The sequence below is a fragment of the Dendrobates tinctorius genome, unplaced genomic scaffold (assembly GCF_039654945.1).
Source record: "Dendrobates tinctorius isolate UK_male_01 unplaced genomic scaffold, ASM3965494v1 ptg000223l, whole genome shotgun sequence".
Lineage (NCBI taxonomy): Eukaryota > Metazoa > Chordata > Amphibia > Anura > Dendrobatidae > Dendrobates > Dendrobates tinctorius.
In genome coordinates this window covers 6,478,269-6,501,736 of record NW_027361890.1, presented here as the reverse complement: position 1 = coordinate 6,501,736, position 23,468 = coordinate 6,478,269, and the positions used below count along the sequence as shown (strand labels likewise).

The following is a 23,468-nucleotide window of genomic DNA, read 5'->3' as shown; positions in this document are numbered from 1 at the left end:
GGACTAGTCATCCAAGCTGTGTAACCCCTAGCTGGCTTTTCAAAGTATGTTTTCCACAGTGTGACAGAAACTGATTACATATTATTATAATATGTTAACACATACAGTATATGCAGATGATTTTGCCTATCCATTTGGCCACCTATAAGCCTAAAACAAAACTAGTATAAAATGTAGCTTTACATACTTTATCTGTATAGACCTGGTGTGGCAATGTGTTCCATGTGCATAATGTAACATTTCTCAATAAGAAATACAAAGTAAGTACACCAGATATCAATTTAACATATATAGTTTTTTGACATCTGGTGTCAGCTCTGCATCAACCCGATGCATGAACATCACACGTCTGGTGTCTGGGTATGGAGCGGGCTCAGGAGCTCAGCCGGCTGCAAACACACTGGATGCTAGCTATGTTACGGCTCCTTCACAAGTCACTGATTATTCCCGTACATGAAGGAACGGACAGAGTTTAGTCAGACTGTCATTCACCAGCAATGTTTTTGGTCAGTGTTTCAATTTGTCCCATCTAAGTTTCATCAGCTATTCATTAGTGTTTGTTGGATGATAAAAATACGGTAACTGATGGTAGCCATCCGTGTGGGCAACATTTTTCATAGACTGCTTGATAAGAGAACCTTGAGAAACATCCAAGTGGTGTCCGTTTTTTTTTTCTCTCTCTTCCGTCACCTATAGACTTGTTTCAGCCAACACACTGATCAGTATCGGACAAGTCTCTATGCTTTTGTGCCTCGTATGGCTATATAGAGGAAAAACACAAAAAAAGTAAAATTCCCCAAGAGGGAAGGGGTTAACATAATTCACCATGATGCTGTACTTCTGAAATGTGTAATACCCATCAGTTACATGTATATTGGTGGTTGCAGTGTTGTGCAGCATTTGTTCTTCAGCATCTACTTTTACTCCCCTCACAGGCTGCCTGTAATTTTATTCGCTCCAACGTTGATACCAGTAATGTGGATTCACTGTTTTACGCTGCTCAATCCAGTCAAGCCCTATCCCAATGTGAGGTAGGTCATCAGAGGTGGGATGGGTTATTCTGCTTCATTCTTCAGTGTTGTGTCAGGCTTCTGATGTCCACTATATTTTCCTAGGTACCTATCTCTAATGAAACCAGAGACCTGCTGCTTGGTGCTGTCAGTGAGGATTCCTCCGTCACCCAAATCTACCATGCAGTAGGGGCACTCAATGGCTTTGGCCTGCCTCTGGCCTCACAAGAAGTTGTCAGTGCCCTGACCACCAGACTTGGTAAAGAAGAAAATGTCCTGGCGTAAGTATCTCCACAAAACAATTTAAAGCTAACTTTCCCATATTGCCTTATTGTAGATATTTGCATAATTAAAAGGATTGACCACTATTTTACAAGTCGTATTCATGAGAACTAACTGCCATAGATAAGCACTTTATTAAATGTCTTGCTTTCTCAATTTCTTCTGTAACCTGAGCTGTTCTCCTGGTCAAATGATCTCTGGCTTAGAATTTCTTGACTTCCTATAATGTCATGTCAAAATCTCCCTGAGTTCCTGGCTCTCAAAATGGGTGGGCATAGCTTGCTGCGGGTGGTTGGTGCTCCATTCAGCAGAGAGCACACTGCTCCTGTGCATGCTGATGCAGAAACAGTTCTCCCTTGTATCTGTATACAGCAGGGTGTATGTAAACTGTGTTCCAAATTATTATGCAAAAAGAGTTTAGGAGTGATAAGGTTAGAATTTTTTGGTTTGTCATTTAAACTCATTGATGGTGATGTGTGTCAGGGCTCTTTATATCACTGAAAGCAATTGCAGATACCTGTGCAAATTAGTTTGGCAGGTGTGTCCAAATAAAAGCAAGACTACTTAAGAAGGCTGTTCCACATTATTAAGCAGCCTACATTTTTTGCCAAAATGGGAAAGAAAAAGGATGTCGGCTGCTGAGAAGCAACAAATTGTGGAGTATTTAGGTCAAGGCATGACTACAATCAACATTGCCAAGACACTTCATCGTGATCATCGCACAATCAAGAAGTATGTAGCTGATTCCCAGCACACACGTGTGCGTGCTGATAAGGAAAAATTGAGGACTCTTTCCAACAGGCAATTGCGTCAGGTTAAAAGAGCAGCTGCAAAAATGCCTTGTCATAGCAGCAGACAAGTTTTTGAAGCTGGTGGTGCCTCCAACGTCCCCCGAACAACAAGATGCAGGGTCTTTCAGAGGTTTGCAGCTGTGCGTAAGCCATCCTGTCGACCACCTCTATCCACTGCACACAAGCAGAAACGGCTCCAGTGGGCCAAACGATACATGAAGACTGACTTCCAAACTGTTTTGTTCACCGATGAGTGCCGAGCAACACTCGATGGTCCAGATGGATGGAGTGGAGGATGGCTGGTTGATGGACACCCCATGAAGACACTGCTAAGGTGCCAATAAGGAGGAGGTGGAGTAATGTTTTGGGCTGGAATCATGGGGAGAGAGATTGTCGGCCCCTTTAGGATCCCTGAAGGGGTAAAGATGAACTCCATAATCTATGTGGAGTTTCTAAAACAGCACTTCCTGCCATGGTTCAAGAGGAAGAACCGTGCTTTCCGCAGCAAGATAATTTTCATGCATGATAATGCACCGTCTCATGCTGCAAATAACACATCTGCATCTCTGACTGCTATGGGCATAAAAGAGGACAAACTTATGGTGTGGCCACCATCTTCCCCTGACCTCAACCCCATTGAGAACCTCTGGAGCATCATCAAAAGGAGTGTCTATGATGGCGGGAGGCAGTTCACATGTATGCAACAGCTCTGGGAGGGTATTCTGTCCACATGCAAAACAATTGAAGCACAAACCATCCAAAAACTGACAAATTCAATGGACGAGAGAGTTCAGAAGCTTCTTTCCAACAAGGGGTCCTATGTGCAAATGTAACATCACCAAGAATAAAGTTTTGACTTGAAAACTGATTTCATTTTGTAATAAGGTGATAATACTTACAATTTCACAATTGACCATTTTTTTTGTTCAAAATAAAAATAGGTTGAAAACTCTGCTGTGCATAATAATTTGGAACATGCATTTTGAGTGTTTATTTTTAAAAATATACTGTTTTCATAGGCAGTTTGTTCAAAAACATTGCAATTATACTAGAATATTAGATGACTGGAAAATAACAATGACTGCAATTCATATAGGTAATTTAGAGAAAATATGAGGAAATATTTTTTGCATAATTTGGAACACAGTGTAGATGTATGCACACCTTGCTCTACCCCTGTGTAAAATATAGAAATAATTTTATTTATATAGCACAAACCTATTCCGCAGCATTTTATAGTTATGTGGGACATGTACAGACAAAGAAATTACAGCGTTTAACAGTTACAGGAGGAGTGAGGGCTCTGGTCCAAGCTTACAATCTTTGAGGAAATATGAAAGCCATAAAAGAGTGTGCTTTTATTGTATGGTCCAACGATCATTATATTAGGAGTTATGATCTAAAGCTGTATGATCCGGTCATCAGCCAATATCTAAGTACAGCTGCCAAGTTCTATTGAGTGTATGGAAGATGTTTAGACAGATGAATAAGAGTATGTTCCCACGGTCAGTAAACGCTGCGGGTTGGACACTGCATACATCCGCAGCGTCCAGATGTTACAGCATAGTGGATGGGATTTCAAGAAATTCCATGTCCACTATGCGTTCAGAGACGCCCGCGTCTTCCCTGCGTAAACGGACATGTGGAGCGTCTTTCCAGTCTCCGCAGCGTAAATTAAGCCCCCGTTACACACTGCGATATCGCTAGCAATATCGCTGTAAAGTCACCGATTTTGTGACGTTACAGCGATATTACTAGCGATATCGTTGCATGTGATACTTACCTCCGACCGGCTCCCCCGCTGATTGCGCGAGAAGCTGCTGGACCATTCCTCGTTGTCCACTTCCTGTGGCGCTTCCTGCTGTGACGACGAGCGACACGTGGAGCCGGGCGGGAGGACGCAGGATCGCCGCGTCTGACAGGTAAGTAGCGATCCCCGACCCCAGCAATGTCGCTGGTGAGATCTGCCTGAGTGGCAGCTCACTAGCGACCACCCAGCGATCCTGACCGCGTTATATCGCTGGTCGGGATCGCTGGTGAGTCGCTAGGTGTAACGGTACCCTTACCCATAGGATTTAATTAGATGCGGTAAAACCGCATTATCTTTATAGTCATGCACATAAGTGCGGAAACGCAGCTTACTACGCATGTGTACTAATATAAATAAAGGTGTACCTTGTGTGTGCCACAGCCGGAAGTTTGCGTCCACTGCAGTTCTCGTGATGAGCTGAGCTGACCGCCAGAACTGCCATGCACATGACCGCTGGGGACGGGGTTATCTCCGGTGACTAGCCAAGTTCTCACGGTCAGCAGATTATGAGAACTGCTGTGCACGTGACTGCTGGAGGCTGAGTTGTCTCTGGTGATAATCTTCAGGCTCAGCTGTGTCTGGATGTCAGGCTGGATGGTGGCTTAATGACTTCCAGGTGTAGCAGAGCTGGACATGTCGTGTTTGCATATCTTCTTGGCGGACAGGTATGGTATGTTGTTGCTTTTTTATCTTCACTCTCTTACAGTAGAACGAGGGCTTCGGTTGATTTGGTGTTCAGTAGTAAGTATGGTTTAATTAAGATATATTAAAGGAGTCCGTGTCATTATTTAAATTAAAATACTTTATTCTGGCTGTGTCTTTATTTTGTAACTGTAGGATTAGTAATGGATAGTTGTCTTATAGGTGCTTCTCCATTACTAAGCTGTGGGCTTGATGTCACCTGACAAAACAAAGGTGACATCAACCCCACAAATATGAACCCCTCTTGCCACTGCTACAGGGCAAGTAGGAAGATCCAGGTAAAGTGCCACAATTGGCACATCTTTGGATGTGCCAATTGTGGGGCAGCTGCAGGCTGCTATTTTTAGGCTGAGGGCCAAAATCCATGGGCCTCGCCAGCCTGAGAATGCCAGATAGTAGCTGTCTGCTTTTTCCTTGGCTGGTTAACAAAAATAGGGGGACCCCACGTTATTTTTTTTGGAGGTGATCCCACTATTTTTTTTTCTAACCATCCAAGGTAAGCAGACTGTTGCGGCCTTATATTATCAGGCTGGTAAGGTTCATGGATATTGGATCTTTACCAGCCTGAAATGCCAGTCCCAGTAGTCTACTTTACTCTGGCTGGTTAACAAATATAGGGGGACCCGAAGCCATTTTTTTTGGAGGGGATCCCACTATTTTTGCAAACCATCCAAGGTAAGCAGACTGCTGCCGCCTGGTTTTAGGCTGGTAATGTTAATGGATATTGAATCCTTATCAGCCTGAAATACCAGTCCCAGTAGTCTGCTTTACTCTGGCTGGTTAACAAATATAGGGGGACTCCACGCCATTTTTTTTTTTTTTTTTTTAAATATTTATTAAAAAGGAGAGGACCGACCTGTCCCTGTGCTTTCCTCCATTTCTTGTGTCTTGTACTTCCAGCTGTATCACAAGATTCACCATTATGTAAATTAGTACACATGCGCAGTAAGCTACTTCATACGCATGTTACTGGAAACAATGCTTTTTTACCGCATCTAATGAAAGTGTATGGGTAATTTACATAACATAACGCTACATAAATTAACATGCTACGGTCTGGAAAGACGCGCTGCATGTCCGTCTCTGCGGGTGACCCGCGGGCATCGGTGCATGCATAGTGAGCATGGGATTTCTTGAAATCAACTATGGCCTGTTTCACACTTCCGTTTTTGTGTCCGCCAAACGGATCCGTTTCCGTTTTTTTGACGGAAACTGATGCAAACGGATCCGTTTTTTAAAAAACGGATCCGTTTTTTTGACGGATCCGCGGTAACCACTAATGGAAGTCTATGGGACAAAAAAAACGGATCCTGCAAAAAAATGGCGGATCCGTTTTTTTACGGAAACCAACGGATTTTGACGGATTTGAAAAAACGGAAGTGTGAAACAGGCCTATGCTGTAACATCTGGATGCTGCAGGTTGGACATTGCAGATGTATGCAGCGTCCAACCCAGAGCGTTTACTGACCGTGGGAACGTACCCCAATATATCTGCAAACAGGAAATCACTTTTTATTTTCCTTCCCAGAAGACGTCTTTCAATTAGCTTTATTTCAAGTGACAAAAAAATGCATGCAATGAAAAAAAACGCATCAAAAACGCAGGTGATTTGCCAGTGACCTCAGATGCAGATTTGGTGCAGATTTCACCTGTGTCAAATCATGCGCAAATACTGAGCCATTCCTGATCATGTGCACATACCCTAAGGGTATGTCTCCACGGGGTGTAATCCCTGCGCTTTGAACGCAGCGGATACCCCGCTCTGCCCAAAGCGCCACTCTCTATTGTATGCGCGGTGATTCCAGATGTGTTCATTGGACACATGCGGAATCACCGCATCGTATCCATAGACTGGGTTATTTATCTTGCGGAGACGGAGCGTCTCCGCAAGATAAGCTGCGGTCTTGAAAGCCGCGCCGCATGTCCAATTACGCAGGTCTGCCTACTGCGTGTTTGCACGCTTAGTGGAGACGGGATTTCATAAAGTCCCTTACACTATGCTGTAACATTTGGACGCTGCACCTGTACGTAGCGTCCAATCCGCAGCAAATACTGAAGTATTCCAGCCCGTGGAAACACCCTAAGGGACCAGATTCTGAGGAAAAATTATAATGGGTAACATGCAGAGTTAGATTAGTGAAGGGAGGTGGTAAGCCATCTAAAAAGATATGTTTTTAAAGCCCGCTTAAAAATATATGAGCTAGGTATTAATAGTATGTTTCAGGGTAGTGCATTCCAGAAAACTGGTGCAGCACTAGATATGTTTTGGAGATGGAAGATGGAGGTTCGGATTATGCAGGATACTAGTCTTAGATCAGTTGCAGAATGGAGAGCTTGTGTAAAGTGATAGACAGAGGTTAACCCCTTCACGACCAACGACGCCACATAGGCGTCATGAAACCTGGTACAAATCTGACCAGTGACACCTATGTGGCGTCATGACTTTAAAGCCCCCCTGCGGGTCGGGTGACCGGGGTCACTGAAATGTCACCCGACCCGCAGATACAGGGGGCTTTGTAATTCACCACAGGGGGTGTGGCTTCGCCCCCACGTGGCTACGATCGCTCTGATTGGCTGTTTAAAAGTGAAACAGCCAATCAGTGATAGTAATATTTCATCCATGAAAATGGATGAAATATTACAATCCAGCCATGTCCGACGCTGCTGTAGCATCGGACATGGCTGGAGACACCGATTCCACCCCCCCCTACCGGCGATCGCCCCCCCCGCCCCGCAACTGAATGACAGCGGCAATCTGCCGCCGCTGTCATCTGCCCCCCCTCCCATTCCCTCTGCTCCCCGCCAGCCTCCGATCCCCCCCGTCACTCACGGTGTCCCTCGGGGCCGGATGATGGGCGCCGCCATCTTGGAAAATGGCGGGCGCATGCGCAGTGCGCCCGCCCGAATCTGCCGGCTGCAGATTCCATTCTTTCATTTTGATCAATCGCACAGTGATCAAAATGAAAGAAAAAGTAAATATACCCCCCGATTATCACCCCTATAGGTAGGCTCAACTAATAAAATAAAGAAAATATTTTTATTTTTCCGTTAGGGTTGGAAAGAGGGTTAGGGTTGGAAAGAGGGTTAGGGTTGGAAAGAGGGTTAGGGTTGGAAAGAGGGTTAGGGTTGGAAAGAGGGTTAGGGTTGGAAAGAGGGTTAGGGTTGGAAAGAGGGTTAGGGTTGGAAAGAGGGTTAGGGTTGGAAAGAGGGTTAGGGTTGGAAAGAGGGTTAGGGTTGGAAAGAGGGTTAGGGTTGGAAAGAGGGTTAGGGTTGGAAAGAGGGTTAGGGTTGGAAAGAGGGTTAGGGTTGGAAAGAGGGTTAGGGTTGGAAAGAGGGTTAGGGTTGGAAAGAGGGTTAGGGTTGGAAAGAGGGTTAGGGTTGGAAAGAGGGTTAGGGTTGGAAAGAGGGTTAGGGTTGGAAAGAGGGTTAGGGTTGGAATGAGGGTTAGGGTTGGAATGAGGGTTAGACTTGTGGTTAGGGTTGGGATTAGGGTTACGGATAGGGTTAGGGGTATGTTGGGGTTAGGGTTATGGTTAGGGTTGGGATTAGGGTTAGGGGTGTGTTGCGGTTAGGGCTGGAGTTAGAATTGAGGGGTTTCCACTGTATAGGCACATCAGGGGGTCTCCAAACGCGACATGGTGCAACCATTGATTCCAGCCAATTTTGCGTACAAAAAGTTAAACGGTGCTTCCTCCCTTCCAAGCCCCGACGTGTGCCCAAACAGTGGTTTACCCCAACATATGGGGTATCAGCGTACTCAGGAAAAATTGCACAACAACTTTGGGGGTCTAATTTCTCCTTGTACCCTTGGGAAAATTAAAAAATTGGGGGCTAAAAAAATATTTTTGTGGAAATTTTTTTTTTTTTTTTTTTTTATTTTCACGTCTCTGCGTTATAAACTTCTGTGAAGCAATTGGGGGTCCAAAGTGCTCACCAGGCATCTAGATAAGTTACTTGGGAGGTCTAGTTTCCAAAATGGGGTCACTTGTGGGGGGTTTCTATTGTTTAGGCACATCAGGGGCTCTGCAAACGTAACGGCGACCGCAGACCATTCCATCAAAGTCTGCATTTCAAAACGCCACTACTTCCATTCCGAGCCCTTACGTGTGCCCAAACAATAGTCCCCCCCCCCCCCCCCCATATATGGGGCACCAGCGTACTCAGGACAAACTGTACAACAACTTTTGGGGTCCAATTTATCCTGCTACCCTTGTGAAAAAAAAAATTGCTGGCTAAAATTCATTTTTTTTGAGGAAAAAAAATATTTTTTATTTTCACGTCTCTGTGTTATAAACTTCTGTGAAGCACTTGGGGGTTCAAGGTGCTCACCACACATCTAGATAAGTTCCTTAGGGGGTCTAGTTTCCAAAATGGGGTCATTTGTGGGGAGCTCCAATGTTTAGGCACAGAGGGGCTCTCCAAACACGACATGGTGTCCGCTAACGATTGGAAGTAATTTGCATTTCAAAAAGTCAAATGGCGCTCCTTCCCTTCTGAGCCCTGCTGTGTGCCCAAACAGTGGTTCCCCCCCACATATGGGGTACCAGCGTACTCAGGACAAACTGGACAACAAGATTTGTGGTCCAATTTCTCCTGTTAGCCTTGTGAAAATTAAAAATAGTGTGCTAAAAATCATTTTTGAGGAAAAAAAAATATTTTTTATTTTCACTGCTCTGTTATAAACTTTTGTGAAGCACTTGGGGGTTCAAAGTGCTCACCACACATCTAGATAAGTTCCTTAGGGGGTCTAGTTTCCAAAATGGGGTCATTTGTGGGGGAGCTGCAATGTTTAGGTGCACAGGGGTTCTCCAAACGCGATATGGTGTCCGATAACGATTGGAGCTAATTTTCCATTCAAAAAGTCAAATGGTGCTCCTTGCCTTCCGGGCCCTGCTGTGCGCCCAAACAGTGGTTTATGACCACATATGAGGCATCTGTGCACTCAGGAGAAATTGCTCAACAAATTTTAGGATCCATTTTATCCTGTTGCCCATGTGAAAATGAAAAAACTGAGGCTAAAAGAAATTTTTTGTGAAAAAAGTGTTATTTTTTTTTTTACAGATCAATTTGTGAAGTACCTGGGGGTTCAAAGTGATCACTATGCATCTAGATAAGTTCCTTGGGGGGTCTAGTTTCCAAAATGGGGTCACTTGTGGAGGAGCTCCAATGTTTATGCACACAGGGGCTCTCCAAACACGACATGGCAACCGCTAAATATTCCAGCATATTTTCCATTCAAAAAGTCAAATGGCGCTCCTTCCCTTCTGAGCCCTGCCGTGCGCCCAAACAGTGGTTTATGACCACATATGAGGTATCGTTGTACTCAGGAGAAATTGCCCAACAAATTTTAGGATCCATTTTATCCTGTTTCCCATGTGAAAATGAAAAAATTGATGCTAAAAGAAAATTTTTGTTGGAAAAATTAAAATGTCCATTTTTTCTTTCCACATTGCATTAGTTCCTGTGAAACACCTGAAGGGTTAATAATCTTCTTGAATGTGGTTTTGAGTAGCTTGAGCGGTACAGTTTTTAGAATGGTGTCACATTTGGGTATTTTCTGCCATATAGACCCCTCTAAGTGACTTCAAATGTGAGGTGGTCCCTAAAAAAAAAAATGGTTTTGTAAATTTTATTGTAAAAATGAGAAATCGCTGGTCAACTTTTAACCCTTATAACTTCCTAACAAAAAAATATTTTGTTTCCAAAATTGTGCTGATGTAAAGTAGACATGTGGGAAATGTTATTTAGTAACTATTTTGTGTCACATAACTCTCTGGTTTAACAGAATAAAAATGCAAAATTTGAAAATTGCAAAATTTTCTAAATTTTCACCAAATTTCTGATTTTTTGACAAATAAACGCAAAAATTATCAACCTAAATTTACCACTAACATGAAGCCCAATATGTCAGGAAAAAACAATCTCAGAATCGCCAGGATCCGTTGAAGCGTTCCTGAGTTATTACCTCATAAAGGGACACTGGTCAGAATTGCAAAAAATGGCCTGGTCATTAAGGTCAAAATAGGCTTGGTCATGAAGGGGTTAAAGAGGAATGTGTGGTGGTGCAGAACTGTGGATAGTTTTGTAGGCAAGAGCAAGGAGTGTATATTGTATTCTGTAGTGGAAGGGTAACCAGTGCAATGACTGGCTTAGAGTGGAGGCATTGGTGTAGCGACTGGACAGATACACTATCCTGGCTGCTGCATTGAGTATGGATTGGAGAAGAGACAATTTGGGAAAAGGGAGATCTATCAGTAGAGAGTTGTAGTTGTCCTAACAAGAATGAATAACAGTGACAATAAAAGTTTTGCAGTTTCAAAATTGAGAGAGTGTCGTGTTCTGTAGATGTTTTTTAGATGCAGGTGACATGAGCAAATGAGTGATTGGATATAGGGAATAAAGAAAGTTCTGTGTTAAATATGACCCCAAGACATCCAGCATGATGCTTAGGAGTTATGGCTGAACTACCCAAGGAAATTGCTATATCGGGTATAGGTACGTTCAGAGATTCCGCTTCAGGTAAAGGAAGGACATGATTTTAGACACGGCAGACAGGACAGGTGAAAAGGTGTCCTGTCTGTCCATATAGATGGTACTGGAAACCAAATCTTCTAATGGTTTGTCCACTAGGGGCACTATATAGGGAGCAGAGGAGGGGGCCTAGGACTGAGACTTGAGGAACCACGAGAATAAGGGGAAGATGCCAGGAAGATAGGTTGGTAAATGATACAGTGAAGGAGCAGTCAGAGAGGTAGGAGAATAGAGGGGGCAGGTGCTTTGAGGCCTATAGAGCGGAGCATATTAAGGAGGAGCTGGTGGTCCACAGTGTCAAATGCAGCAAAGAGATCCAGGAGAATCTGCAACAAGAAGTGACCATTAGGCAAGGGTTGCGCTAGCATATTTTATTTCATCTGAGAGAATCTGGTCCATTATGCAAAGTGTGATCCGATTTCTCTCAGATGAGAAGGTGAAGGAAAAACTTTCTCCATCTTCTCCATTCAGTCAGTCCTTGGAAATCAGAATGTACTCAGATGTCATCCGAGTGCAGTCAGATGCTTTCCATGGACTCATTGACTCGGCTGAGTGTGATCCGAATATCACATCAAACTCTGGCATGATGCAAATTTATCCTCAGACAAGCTGTCTGAGGGGAAAATCGGGCATGTCCACGGCCCCCATAGAATAACATTAGTCCGAGCGCGATCCAATGTTTTGTCCGATCGCACTCAGACCAAGAATACAGCCATGCACAAGAGCCCTTTGATATAGCTGTTAATAGATCATTAGAGGCTTTAGTGAGGGCAGTTTCAGTAGAGGGTAAAGAGCGGATTGTGAAGGGTCAAGAAGAGAAATATGTGAGAGATAATGGATTAGCCGGGAGTGGATCAAATGTTCAGGATTTTAGAGATGAAGGGGAGATTAGAGAGAGTATGTGTGTGTGTGTATAAATTAATGTATGTACACTATATTGTGTATATATATTTTTTTTCACCACTCCATGCTGTATTCCCTCTCTATTATGAATACCTCATCAATCCTTTCCATGCATTAGTCAGTGAAGAGGAGTAGAGGATAACCTTTATCAGGGCTGGTGTTCTGGTGCTTTATTCCCTGTTTTGTTTTTTGGGGTTTTTTTTTTAGCACAAATTGAACCAGGATTCTGATAAATTTTGCTGAGTAGATGTCCACCATAACATAGAACTAACTTGGAACTTAAAATCATATCTGTTGTGCATGTTTCTACTCGCCTAAAATGTGCCATGCTTTGTCCTGTCATTTGATGGGCATTTTCAGTGCAGATTCAATAATGCCATGACAAATTTCCATTTGACTTAGTGAAGGAATGGTCTCATCAGTCTTCAGAAATGCTCCGCTTCCCTGCCTCCTGGGTTCCTGCCTGCTGTTCTGTGATGGGTTCCTACTGGATTGATAGTGTGTGCACTCCCATGCAATTGGAAAGAGCTTGTAAGCTCTGCACTTCTTGCCTAGGAGACTCGCTACTGCTAGTAGACTACAGCAATGGCCAGAATCCTAGTCAATGAGTGTTTAAAAAAAATATATATATTTTCATTCTTGAAACCAAAGGATTTTAACCCTTTCATGATCAGACAATTTTTTAATTTTTTTTTTTAATTTATTCTGTTAGCTGAATTATTCTCATCAGCCTCTATCTTTTGTATGTAAATGCACATATGTTGTGAAGGGGTTAGATAATGTATAAATTTCAAAGTTTGTTTTTGCAAGAATTTTGTACTTGTAACCTTTTTATGATGAGGAAAACCCATTTAAATAGCAGTTATTGCTCAACAGCAAGAAATGTATTAGAAATCAATCAAGCAGCACAAAAATGTAGGTGCTATTTGTGATATGTAGGGCTTTTAGGATTTGTCCACATCTGGGCAGATAAACCAGTGATAAAAAATAGTTTGAAGTCTACATGATCACAGCACTGTATGTTCGAGACGGTCCCTCGCTGAAGAAATCTCTGGGGCTGGTGTCATAGTGAAGAGAACCCAGATCTAAAAAAAATAAATACTTATGAGTGTCTTACGTGTTTGCCTTTTAGGATATACTTGTTTGCCCTAATAGCCACGTGTGAATGGGACGAAAAGCAATATAAAATAATAAATTTTACTAAAATCTATATTACTTGGAAATTTCCCCCACATATTTGTTGTTATATCAGTAACAATCTGGAATTGAAATAATTACCCATAAGTCATATCAGTGAATAAGTGTGAAATAAGACCTTGGTGAAAAGGTGGGGGAGGGGGGTTGTCCCCCCAAGATTAAATTGATAAACGATAATGTTTCATTACTCCGCAATGGAATAATATGCCCCACAAAAAACAAGCCCCTTTTATGCACACTGACGTAAAAATAGAGTTTGACAATCCAGAATGCTAAAACAAATAAAGTATAAAAAATAGGTTAATAATATCAAAGTAGACTATCATGAAAATAGTAGAGAGGGTCAGGGAGCTTCCAACATAGCAGTGGATGTGTCAAAATGAGGCTGAGTGCGATGAGATACAGGTGGGTGCCGATCCCGCTGGTGAGCACAGCCACAGATATCAAGAAGAGAAAAAGCATTTTATCCAGCACACCATCCCAGTTTGATAAAATAAAAAAACCTTTATTGAGGCATGACAAGCCATAGTTAAAAGTGGATAAAAAAAAACATCTGGTGCGATACATGCATGGCAATGCATACAAACATATACCATATATGAGAAACAAACCAATCAGCAAATCGCAAGCCTAATTGCATTAGTATGCACAGAGAGTGTGCCGCACTGACGTAACAGAGACAGATGGTTACAAAGGAGACAAAATTTAGTTAATATATGTCAAGAACTGCCAGGCTGCTCAGGTCACCCCCACTGTCCATATTTATAGAAACATACAGGCCATTAACACCCAGAAACTTCTGAAGAACTTGCAGTCTTCATTGGCCCCTATCTCCTCCCTCTCATGTCCTGATTCTGCACTGAAGCATTACAATGAAACACTTCAAAGTACCCTGGATGAATTTGCACCCCCTATAAATAGAACACCACAACACAGACGGCGAACACCCTGGCAAACCCTGCAAACACGTTTCCTGCAGCGGTGCTCCAGGTGCGCCGAACGTCTGTGGGGAAAATCCAACCTACACGAAGATTTCATCCATTATAAGTTTATGCTTCGAACATACAACACTGCCCTTCACCTCTCAAAACAAACCTATTTCAACACCCTCATCACCTCACTGTCCAATAACCTGAAACATCTCTTTGACACTTTTCATTCTCTATTCAACCCAAGAGTATAGGCCCCAACCACGGAGCTCCGAGCTGACGATCTGGCCAAAACCAGGGGAAGAGTCTTGAGATCATTTGCATATTCCCAGTGCCTTCTGGGATAAGTGAAGAGTCTCCACGAGCTCAACGATCACTGGGTTTTGGCCGTTACAGCTGAAAAGAGGAAATCGGAAAACCGAATTTTGGCTCATCTTTCATCGTTTTTAAGAAATCTTAATATGGAAGAGGCCAGGAGCCATTTGGTGAGCTGCATTTCTTGCTACATGTACACAGACTTAACAGTGGAAAAGCCAAACTTCACTTGCCACAAATGCAAGCTTGTGTCCCTGTTGGAAGAAAAGTTGCAAAATCTCGAAGAGAGGTTAGCTACGTTGAAGATCATTATGGAAGGTGAAGAGTTCTTAGACAGAGCAGAATTATCTCCATGTTACAGAAAGAGAAGAAATTCGAAGTGCACCTGAAGAAACAGAGGAATGGAGACATGTGACCCAGAGAAGCAGGAGGATCAGGAGGCAGTCAGCACCCATACTTCTCAGGAACCAGTACCAGGCTCTCACGCAGGAAAGCGATGAAGAAATACATCAGGATAAGACTTTGCCCACAAACAGCAACCTTGTACGCCTTCAGAGTCCTCCTGGATGGAGAAAGAAAAATGTTGTGAAGAAGAAATGGAGAGTGGTGGTCATGGGGGATTCCCTGTTGAGAGGAACAGAGGCCGCTATCTGCAGACCGGATATAACTTCAAGAGAGATGTGCTGTCTTCCAGGTGCAAAAATTAAAGATGTGGCTGACAGGATATCAGGACTCTTCAGACCTACAGATGACTACCCATTCCTGCTACTACATGTGGGGACAAATGACACCGCAAGAAATGACCTGGAAACCATCTGCAGAGACTTTGAAGACTTAGGCAAGAAAGTGAAAGAACTGGGAGCGCAGGTGGTCTTCTCTTCCATCCTCCCAGTGGATGGCCATGGAACAAGGAGGTGGAATAAGATTCAGCAGGTGAACAACTGGCTACGTCGATGGTGCCGTCAGCAACGATTTGGATTTATGTATCACGGAGTGAATTACCTTTACGATGGACTACTTGCTAGAGATGGGGCTGCACCTTACGAAGACTGGAAAACATGTATTTGGAAGTCGCCTTGCTACACTTGTAAGGAGAGCTTTAAACTAGAACAACATGGGAAGGGAAGCAAAAGACCTGAAAAAGCCATACACCTGACAAATGCTATTGAGAACTCTGCTATTAGAAGTGGAAAGAAAGAACAAAGTCAAAAGAATCTAATTAATAAAAATATTGGAGAAAGAGAAACCAATCACAAACTAAAATGTTTCTATACTAATGCACAAAGCATGGGCAACAAACAAGGAGAATTGGAACTACTAACACAGGAAAAGAAATATGATGTCATTGGAATCACTGAAACTTGGTGGGACAATACACATGATTGGAATACAAGACTAGAAGGATACAACTTATTTGCAAGAAACAGACTTGATAAACGAGGAGGAGGTGTCGCTTTGTATGTTAGAAACGCGTATATCTGCACAGAGATTGATGCTTCAGAGACTGGGAGTTCTGTGGAAACTGGGTAAGAATACAAGGACAGACCAATGGAAAGGACACCATTGTAGGCATTTACTACAGGCCGCCTGTGCAAGCTGAAGACATGGATGAACTCTTTATGCATCAAATGGCCAAGTTCTCCAAAAAATATGACACAGTTGTCATGGGAGATTTCAACTATCCAGACATTTGATGGGAATCTCTCTCAGGCAAAACTAACAGGTCAAGGAAATTCTTATCCTCTCTTGCTGACAAATTTATCTTCCAAAAGGTAGGGGAGAAAACAAGGGGAACTGCTACCTTGGATCTAATCCTTATAAACAGGGAGGAAATGGTTGAGGAGGTAAAAGTGGCTGGGACCCTAGGAGGTAGCGACCATGCTATTTTAGAATTTTGGATAACTAGAGGACGAAGACCTGTGAAGACTCAGATGTCAAGGTTAGATTTCAGAAAGGCAGATTTTAAGGGATTCAGAAAGAGAATTGGAGGGATCCAATGGCTGGATATCCTTAAAGACAAAAATGTCCAGGAAGGATGGGAAATCTTGAAAAATGAAATTCTCCATGCAGTATTGTTAACAATTCCGAAAAGAGGGAAGAATAGGAAGCATTTAAGAAAGCCAGGATGGATGAACACAGAACTTAAGCACATGCTAAAAAGGAAGAAAAAAATGTTTATAAAATGGAAAGAGGGAGGCATATCTAAAGAAGAATATAATGCTGTCTGCAGAACCTGCAGGGCACAAATCATATTATTTAAAGCTGACAATGAATTGAGGCTTGCAAGAGATGTCAAAAGCAATAATAAAGGTTTTTGGGGATATGTCAAAAGTAAAAGAAAAGTCAAAGATGCTATAGGATTTTTACAGGATGAAAATGATGAAATGGTAAGACAAGATGTTGAGAAGGCCGAACTTTTAAATTCCTATTTTGCATCTGTTTTCTCTCAGAAAGGAAATGTAACATCAACTGTTCTTCACTGTCCTATTAAGGGAATTGAAGAATCCAGGATATCTATAAACAGAAAGATAGTGAGGAAACACTTAGCTAACCTAAATGAATTCAAGTCTCCAGGTCCAGATGAATTACACCCCAGAGTACTGAAGGAGATAGCAGAAGAAATTTTTGAACCCCTCTCCATAATCTTTGAAAATTCTTGGAGTACAGGAGAAGTCCCAGAAGACTGGAGAAGAGCAAATGTTGTTCCTATCTTCAAAAAGGGAAAGAAGGACCCAGACAACTATAGGCCGGTGAGTCTGACTTCTATACCAGGAAAGATCTTTGAACAAATTATTAAACAACATGTATGTCAATACCTGGATAAGAATGAAGTGATTAAACAGAGTCAGCATGGGTTTGTAACTAATAAGTCATGTCAGACTAACTTAATTTCCTTCTATGATGGAATCACTGATTGGGTGGATCAAGGAAATGCTGTAGATATAGTATATCTTGACTTCAGCAAAGCATTTGACAAAGTATCTCATACAATCCTTATTGAAAAAAATGACTAAGTATGGAATGGACAAGGCAACTGTTAGGTGGATTCATAACTGGCTTAGTGATCGGACCCAAAGAGTTGTCGTAAATGGCACACATCCAGTTGGAAGAATGTCTCAAGTGGGGTACCACAGGGCTCTGTCCTGGGCCCTGTATTGTTCAACATCTTTATCAACGATTTAGATGAAGGAATTGAGGGTAAACTGATTAAATTTGCTGATGACACAAAGCTAGGAGGGATAGCTAATTCTAGAGAAGAGAGAGAGAGGATTCAAAAAGATATCAATAAACTGGAGCGGTGGGCAGCAACTAACAAAATGGTTTTTAACAGGGAAAAATGCAAAGTACTACATCTGGGCAATAAAAATGAAAAAAGCATATACAGAATGGGAGGAATAGGGCTAAGCAACAGCACATGTGAAAAAGACTTGGGTATACTAATAGATCACAGACTGAATATGAGTCAACAGTGTGATGCAGCAGCAAAAAAGGCAAATGCAATTCTAGGATGTATTAACAGAAGCATACAGTCTAGATCACGTGAAGTCATTATTTCCCTCTACTCCTCTTTGGTCAGACCTCATCTGGAATATTGTGTCCAGTTTTGGGCACCACATTTTAAAAAAGACATCAACAAACTGGAGCAAGTTCAGAAAAGAGCGACCAGAATGGTGACCGGTCTGCAAACCCTGTCTTATGAGGAAAGGTTGCAGGATTTGGGAATGTTTAGTTTGCAAAAGAGAAGACTGAGAGGAGACTTACAGTGCCTACAAGTAGTATTCAACCCCCTGCAGATTTAGCAGGTTTGATAAGATGCAAATAAGTTAGAGCCTTCAAACTTCACACAAAAGCAGGATTTATTAACAGATGCATAAATCTTACAAACCAAAAAGTTATGTTGCTCAGTTAAATTTTAATAAATTTTAAACATACAAGTGTGGGTCAATTATTATTCAACCCCTAGGTTTAATATTTTGTGGAATAACCCTTGTTTGCAATTACAGCTAATAATCGTCTTTTATAAGACCTGATCAGGCCGGCACAGGTCTCTGGAGTTATCTTGGCCCACTCCTCCATGCAGATCTTCTCCAAGTTATCTAGGTTCTTTGGGTGTCTCATGTGGACTTTAATCTTGAGCTCCTTCCACAAGTTTTCAATTGGGTTAAGGTCAGGAGACTGACTAGGCCACTCCAACACCTTGATTTTTTGCCTCTTGAACCAGGCCTTGGTTTTCTTGGCTGTGTGCTTTGGGTCGTTGTCTTGTTGGAAGATGAAATGACGACCCATCTTAAGATCCTTGATGGAGGAGCGGAGGTTCTTGGCCAAAATCTCCAGGTAGGCCGTGCTATCCATCTTCCCATGGATGCGGACCAGATGGCCAGGCCCCTTGGCTGAGAAACAGCCCCACAGCATGATGCTGCCACCACCATGCTTGACTGTAGGGATGGTATTCTTGGGGTCGTATGCAGTGCCATCCAGTCTCCAAACGTCACGTGTGTGGTTGGCACCAAAGATCTCCATCTTGGTCTCATCAGACCAGAGAACCTTGAACCAGTCTGTCTCAGAGTCCTCCAAGTGATCATGAGCAAACTGTAGACGAGCCTTGACATGACGCTTTGAAAGTAAAGGTACCTTACGGGCTCGTCTGGAACGGAGACCATTGCGGTGGAGTACGTTACTTATGGTATTGACTGAAACCAATGTCCCCACTGCCATGAGATCTTCCCGGAGCTCCTTCCTTGTTGTCCTTGGGTTAGCCTTGACTCTTTGGACAAGCCTGGCCTCCGCACGGGAGGAAACTTTCAAAGACTGTCCAGGCCGTGGAAGGCTAACAGTAGTTCCATAAGCCTTCCACTTCCGGATGATGCTCCCAACAGTCGAGACAGGTAGGCCCAACTCCTTGGAAAGGGTTTTGTACCCCTTGCCAGCCTTGTGACCCTCCACGATCTTGTCTCTGATGGCCTTGGAATGCTCCTTTGTCTTTCCCATGTTGACCATGTATGAGTGCTGTTCACAAGTTTGGGGAGGGTCTTAAATAGTCAGAAAAGGCTGGAAAAAGAGATAATTAATCCAAACATGTGAAGCTCATTGTTCTTTGTGCCTGAAATACTTCTTAATACTTTAGGGGAACCAAACAGAATTCTGGTGGTTTGAGGGGTTGAATAATAAATGACCCTCTGAATAAACTTTTCACAATTTAAAAAAAAATTAAACAAAGAAATAACATTCTTTTTTGCTGCAGTGCATTTCACACTTCCAGGCTGATCTACAGTCCAAATGTCACAATGCCAAGTTAATTCCGAATGTGTAAATCTGCAGGGGGTTGAATACTACTTGTAGGCACTGTAATAGCTGTCTACAAATATCTAAAGGGCTGTCACATTGCAGAAGGATCAACTTTATTCTCATGTGCACAAGGAAAGACTAGAAGCAATGGGATGAAACTAAATGGGAGGAGACACAGATTAGATATTAGAAAAAACTTTTTGACAGTGTGATCAATGAGTGGAACAAGCTGCCACGAGAAGTGGTGAGTTCTCCTTCAATGGAAGTCTTCAAACAGAGGCTGGACAGACATCTGACTGGGATGATTTAGCAAATCCTGCTTTGAGCAGGGGGTTGGACCAGATGGCCCAGGAGGTCACTTCCAACTCTACGATTCTATGATTCTATAATTACTTCAAAGAAAAAATTGACCAGATTCGACAGGAAATTATCTCTCAATCACCTCATACCATGCACTGTCCTCCATCCCCCACTGCATCTAGCTCGCTCTCTGATTTTGGACCAGTCACAGAAGAAGTAGTAAGCAGGCTCCTTGCATCTTCTCGCCCAACCACTTGCATCAGTGACCCATTTCCGTCACATCTCCTCCAGTCCCTTTCCCCTGCTGTCATCCCTCACTTAACTAAAATATTTAACCTCTCTCTCTCTTCTGGTATCTTTCCCTCCTCATTTAAGCATGCCATTATACATCCACTACTTAAAAAACATCCCTCGACCAAAACTGTGCCGCTAACTATAGACCTGTCTCTAATCTTCCCTTCATCTCTAACCTCCTGGAACGCCTGGTCCACTCCCATCTTATCCGCTAGCTCTCTGATAACTCTCTTCTCGACCCTCTCCAATCCGATTTCCGCTCTTTACACGCTACTGAAACTGCCCTCACGAAATTCTCTAATGATCTACTAACAGCTAAATCTAACGGTCATTACTCCATGCTAATTCTCTTGGATCTCTCTGCAGCATTCGACACTGTGGATCAGCAGCTCCTCCTCACTATGCTCCGTTCCATTGGCCTCAAGGACACCGTTCTCTCCTGGTTCTCCTCCTATCTCTCTGACCACTCCTTTACTGTATCTTTTCCTCCTCCTCTCACCTTCCCCTTACTGATGGGGTTCCTCAAGGATCGGTTCTAGGCCCCCTCCTCTTCTCCTTGTACACTGCCCCTATTGGTCAAACAATCAGTAGATTTGGTTTCCAGTATCATCTCTATGCTGATGACACCCAATTATACGCTTCTTCTCCTGACAACATGCCAGCCTTTCTAGAAAACACCTGCGATTGTCTAAACACTGTGTCTAACATCATGTCCTCACTATATCTGAAACTGAACCTGTCAAAGACTGAACTCCTTGTGTTTCCTCCCGCTACTAATGTACCTATACCCGACATTGCCATTTCCGTTTGTGGTTCCACTTACTCCCCAGCAACATGCCTGTTGTCTTGGGGTCATACTTGACTCCGAGCTTTCCTTTGTCCCCCACATACGATCACTGGCTCGCTCTTCTCATCTGCACCTCAAAAACATTTCTAGAATTCGACCTTTTCTTACTTTTGACTCTGCAAAAACTCTTACTGTTTCTCTTAGGCCTGTTTCACACATCAGTTTTCTCTGTCAGTTAAAATCCGCTAAAATGGTGGAAAGCGGATCTGTTTATGGACTGACCTCAACGTTTGCCACCGGACGGTTGTTTTAACGGATCCGGCCCTGGGCATGCACAATAGAAAATGCGGATCCGGCCGGGGAAAAAAATGTTTCATTGTCCGTCCTGTCCGCTCAGCGTACGGCAAAATCTTGGTGGATCCGTAAAAAAAACGGATCGAACGGATGACCATCCGTCAAGATCCGCCGTTAATACAAGTCAATGGGGAAAAAAACGGATCCGCCAAGAAAAATGGCAGATCCGTTTTTTTTTTTTTTTTGCAAAACGGCAGATTTTGACTGATGGGGAAAAGCGGATGTGTGAAACAGGCCTTATTCATTCTCGTCTCGACTATTGTAACTCTCTTCTAATCGGTCTCCCTCTTACCAAACTCTCCCCTCTCCAATCTGTCTTGAATGCTGCAGCCAGGATCATATTCCTCACCAATCGTTATACCGATGCCTCTACCTTGTGACAGTCATTACACTGGCTAAACATCCACTCCAGAATTCAGTATAGACTTATTACCCTCACCCACAAAGCCCTCCATGGCTCAGCACCACCCTACATCTCCTCCCTTGTTTCAGTATACCACCCTACCCGCGCCCTCCGTTCTGCTGATGACCTGAGGTTAGCATCCTCAATAATCAGAACCTCCCACTCCCGTCTCCACGACTTTACACGTGCTGCGCCAATTCTTTGGAATGCACTTCCCAGGTCAATATGATTAGTCCCCAATCCCCACAATTTTAAGCGTGCCCTGAAAACCCATTTATTCAGACTGGCCTACCGCCTCAACATATTAACCTAACTATCCCTGTGTGGCACAGCCAAAAGTTTTACCATAACCAGGTTCCCAGCATCATGTTCCCACATGCTTTATACATCCATTAGCCCTCAGTGTCTGTACTGTTACACACTTCACATTATGGCTGGTCCAAACAATCAGGGCAACTGTTACCACACACCTTTCATGTCTACCTCTGTCCTCATAGACTGTAAGCTTGCGAGCAGGGCCCTCATTCCTCTTGGCATCTGTTATGATCTATATGGTTATTGTTATGCTGTAATGTCTATTGTCTGTACAAATCCCCTCTGAAATGTAAAGTGCTGCGGAATATGTCGGCGCTATAGAAATAAAATTTATTATAGAATAAATCATTTCTGAAATTCATCCATTTCGGTTATTTAGTATCTAATTTCAAAATCCAAAAAGCTTCCTGAAAACGCAAGGTGAGTGGTGTACCCTTTGTGAACATTAACAAAATGTTTGGATGTTCCTGAATATTAGCCATTTTTAGTGTTGATATTTTGTGTTCTGCTGTTCTTTTTTTTCAACTTGCGGGTAGTGTACCCGATATATTTTAATTGGGAAAAAAGACAGCTAATGCAATAAGACATATTTGGTGTCACAGTTAATGAAAGTTGTAATATTTTGGACTCTACCAGAAGCCAGACGAATTGATTTTAGTTCTATCTAAAGTAAATGCGCAAACGTTGCATCTGTTGCCGGCACATTTGTGGAAGCCTGCAACAGATAACCATGTTCCAGTGTTGTTAGGTTGTTTGATGAAACTGGGGATAAAGAATTACCTAGAGTAAGACGCCTCCGGGCCACATATCTACAACCATTATCTGTAATTTCACGGAGGATATCATCCTGTTTAGTGACAGGTAAGTATTTTTTTTATAATGGATTTAATTTCATTACATTGTGGACTGTATTTTGTTGAAAAAGTAACCATGGATTACGTATTATTAAGGGAAGGAGAAGGCTGCTTATGGGGAAAAAAAGGAACTGGATTTGTAAGATACTTTGTTAAAAGCATATTTAATGTCAAGATTATTGTAGCCCCTCTCAGTCTGACGTTTACTAATGACCTTGCTTTCTTGAAAAAAATAGTTTATTTGTGGAATAAATTCATTTGACACGGTTAAATTCCCCGTATGGTATGTCTCCAAATGGTGTGATGAGGATGGGAAGATGAAGATAATAATACCGTATTGCCTCAAAGATCCTTTCAAGGAAGGGATGTTGTTACTTTATGAGTAGCAGGGTTGCCGGTTAGATA

The 23,468-nt window shown here is 42.7% G+C and overlaps 1 protein-coding gene across 3 annotated transcripts in view; it reads left to right on the top strand.

Moving 5' to 3' along the window:
• Nucleotides 1-23,468, top strand: part of RPN2 (ribophorin II) — a 73,537-nt gene that overhangs the window by 8,720 nt on the left and 41,349 nt on the right. For all 3 annotated transcript variants that reach the window (XM_073555286.1, XM_073555284.1, XM_073555285.1), the window contains exons 3-4: nucleotides 936-1,031; nucleotides 1,116-1,291. In XM_073555286.1, coding sequence (XP_073411387.1) covers nucleotides 936-1,031; nucleotides 1,116-1,291 — 272 coding nt within the window. The remainder of the gene's footprint in view (nucleotides 1-935; nucleotides 1,032-1,115; nucleotides 1,292-23,468) is intronic.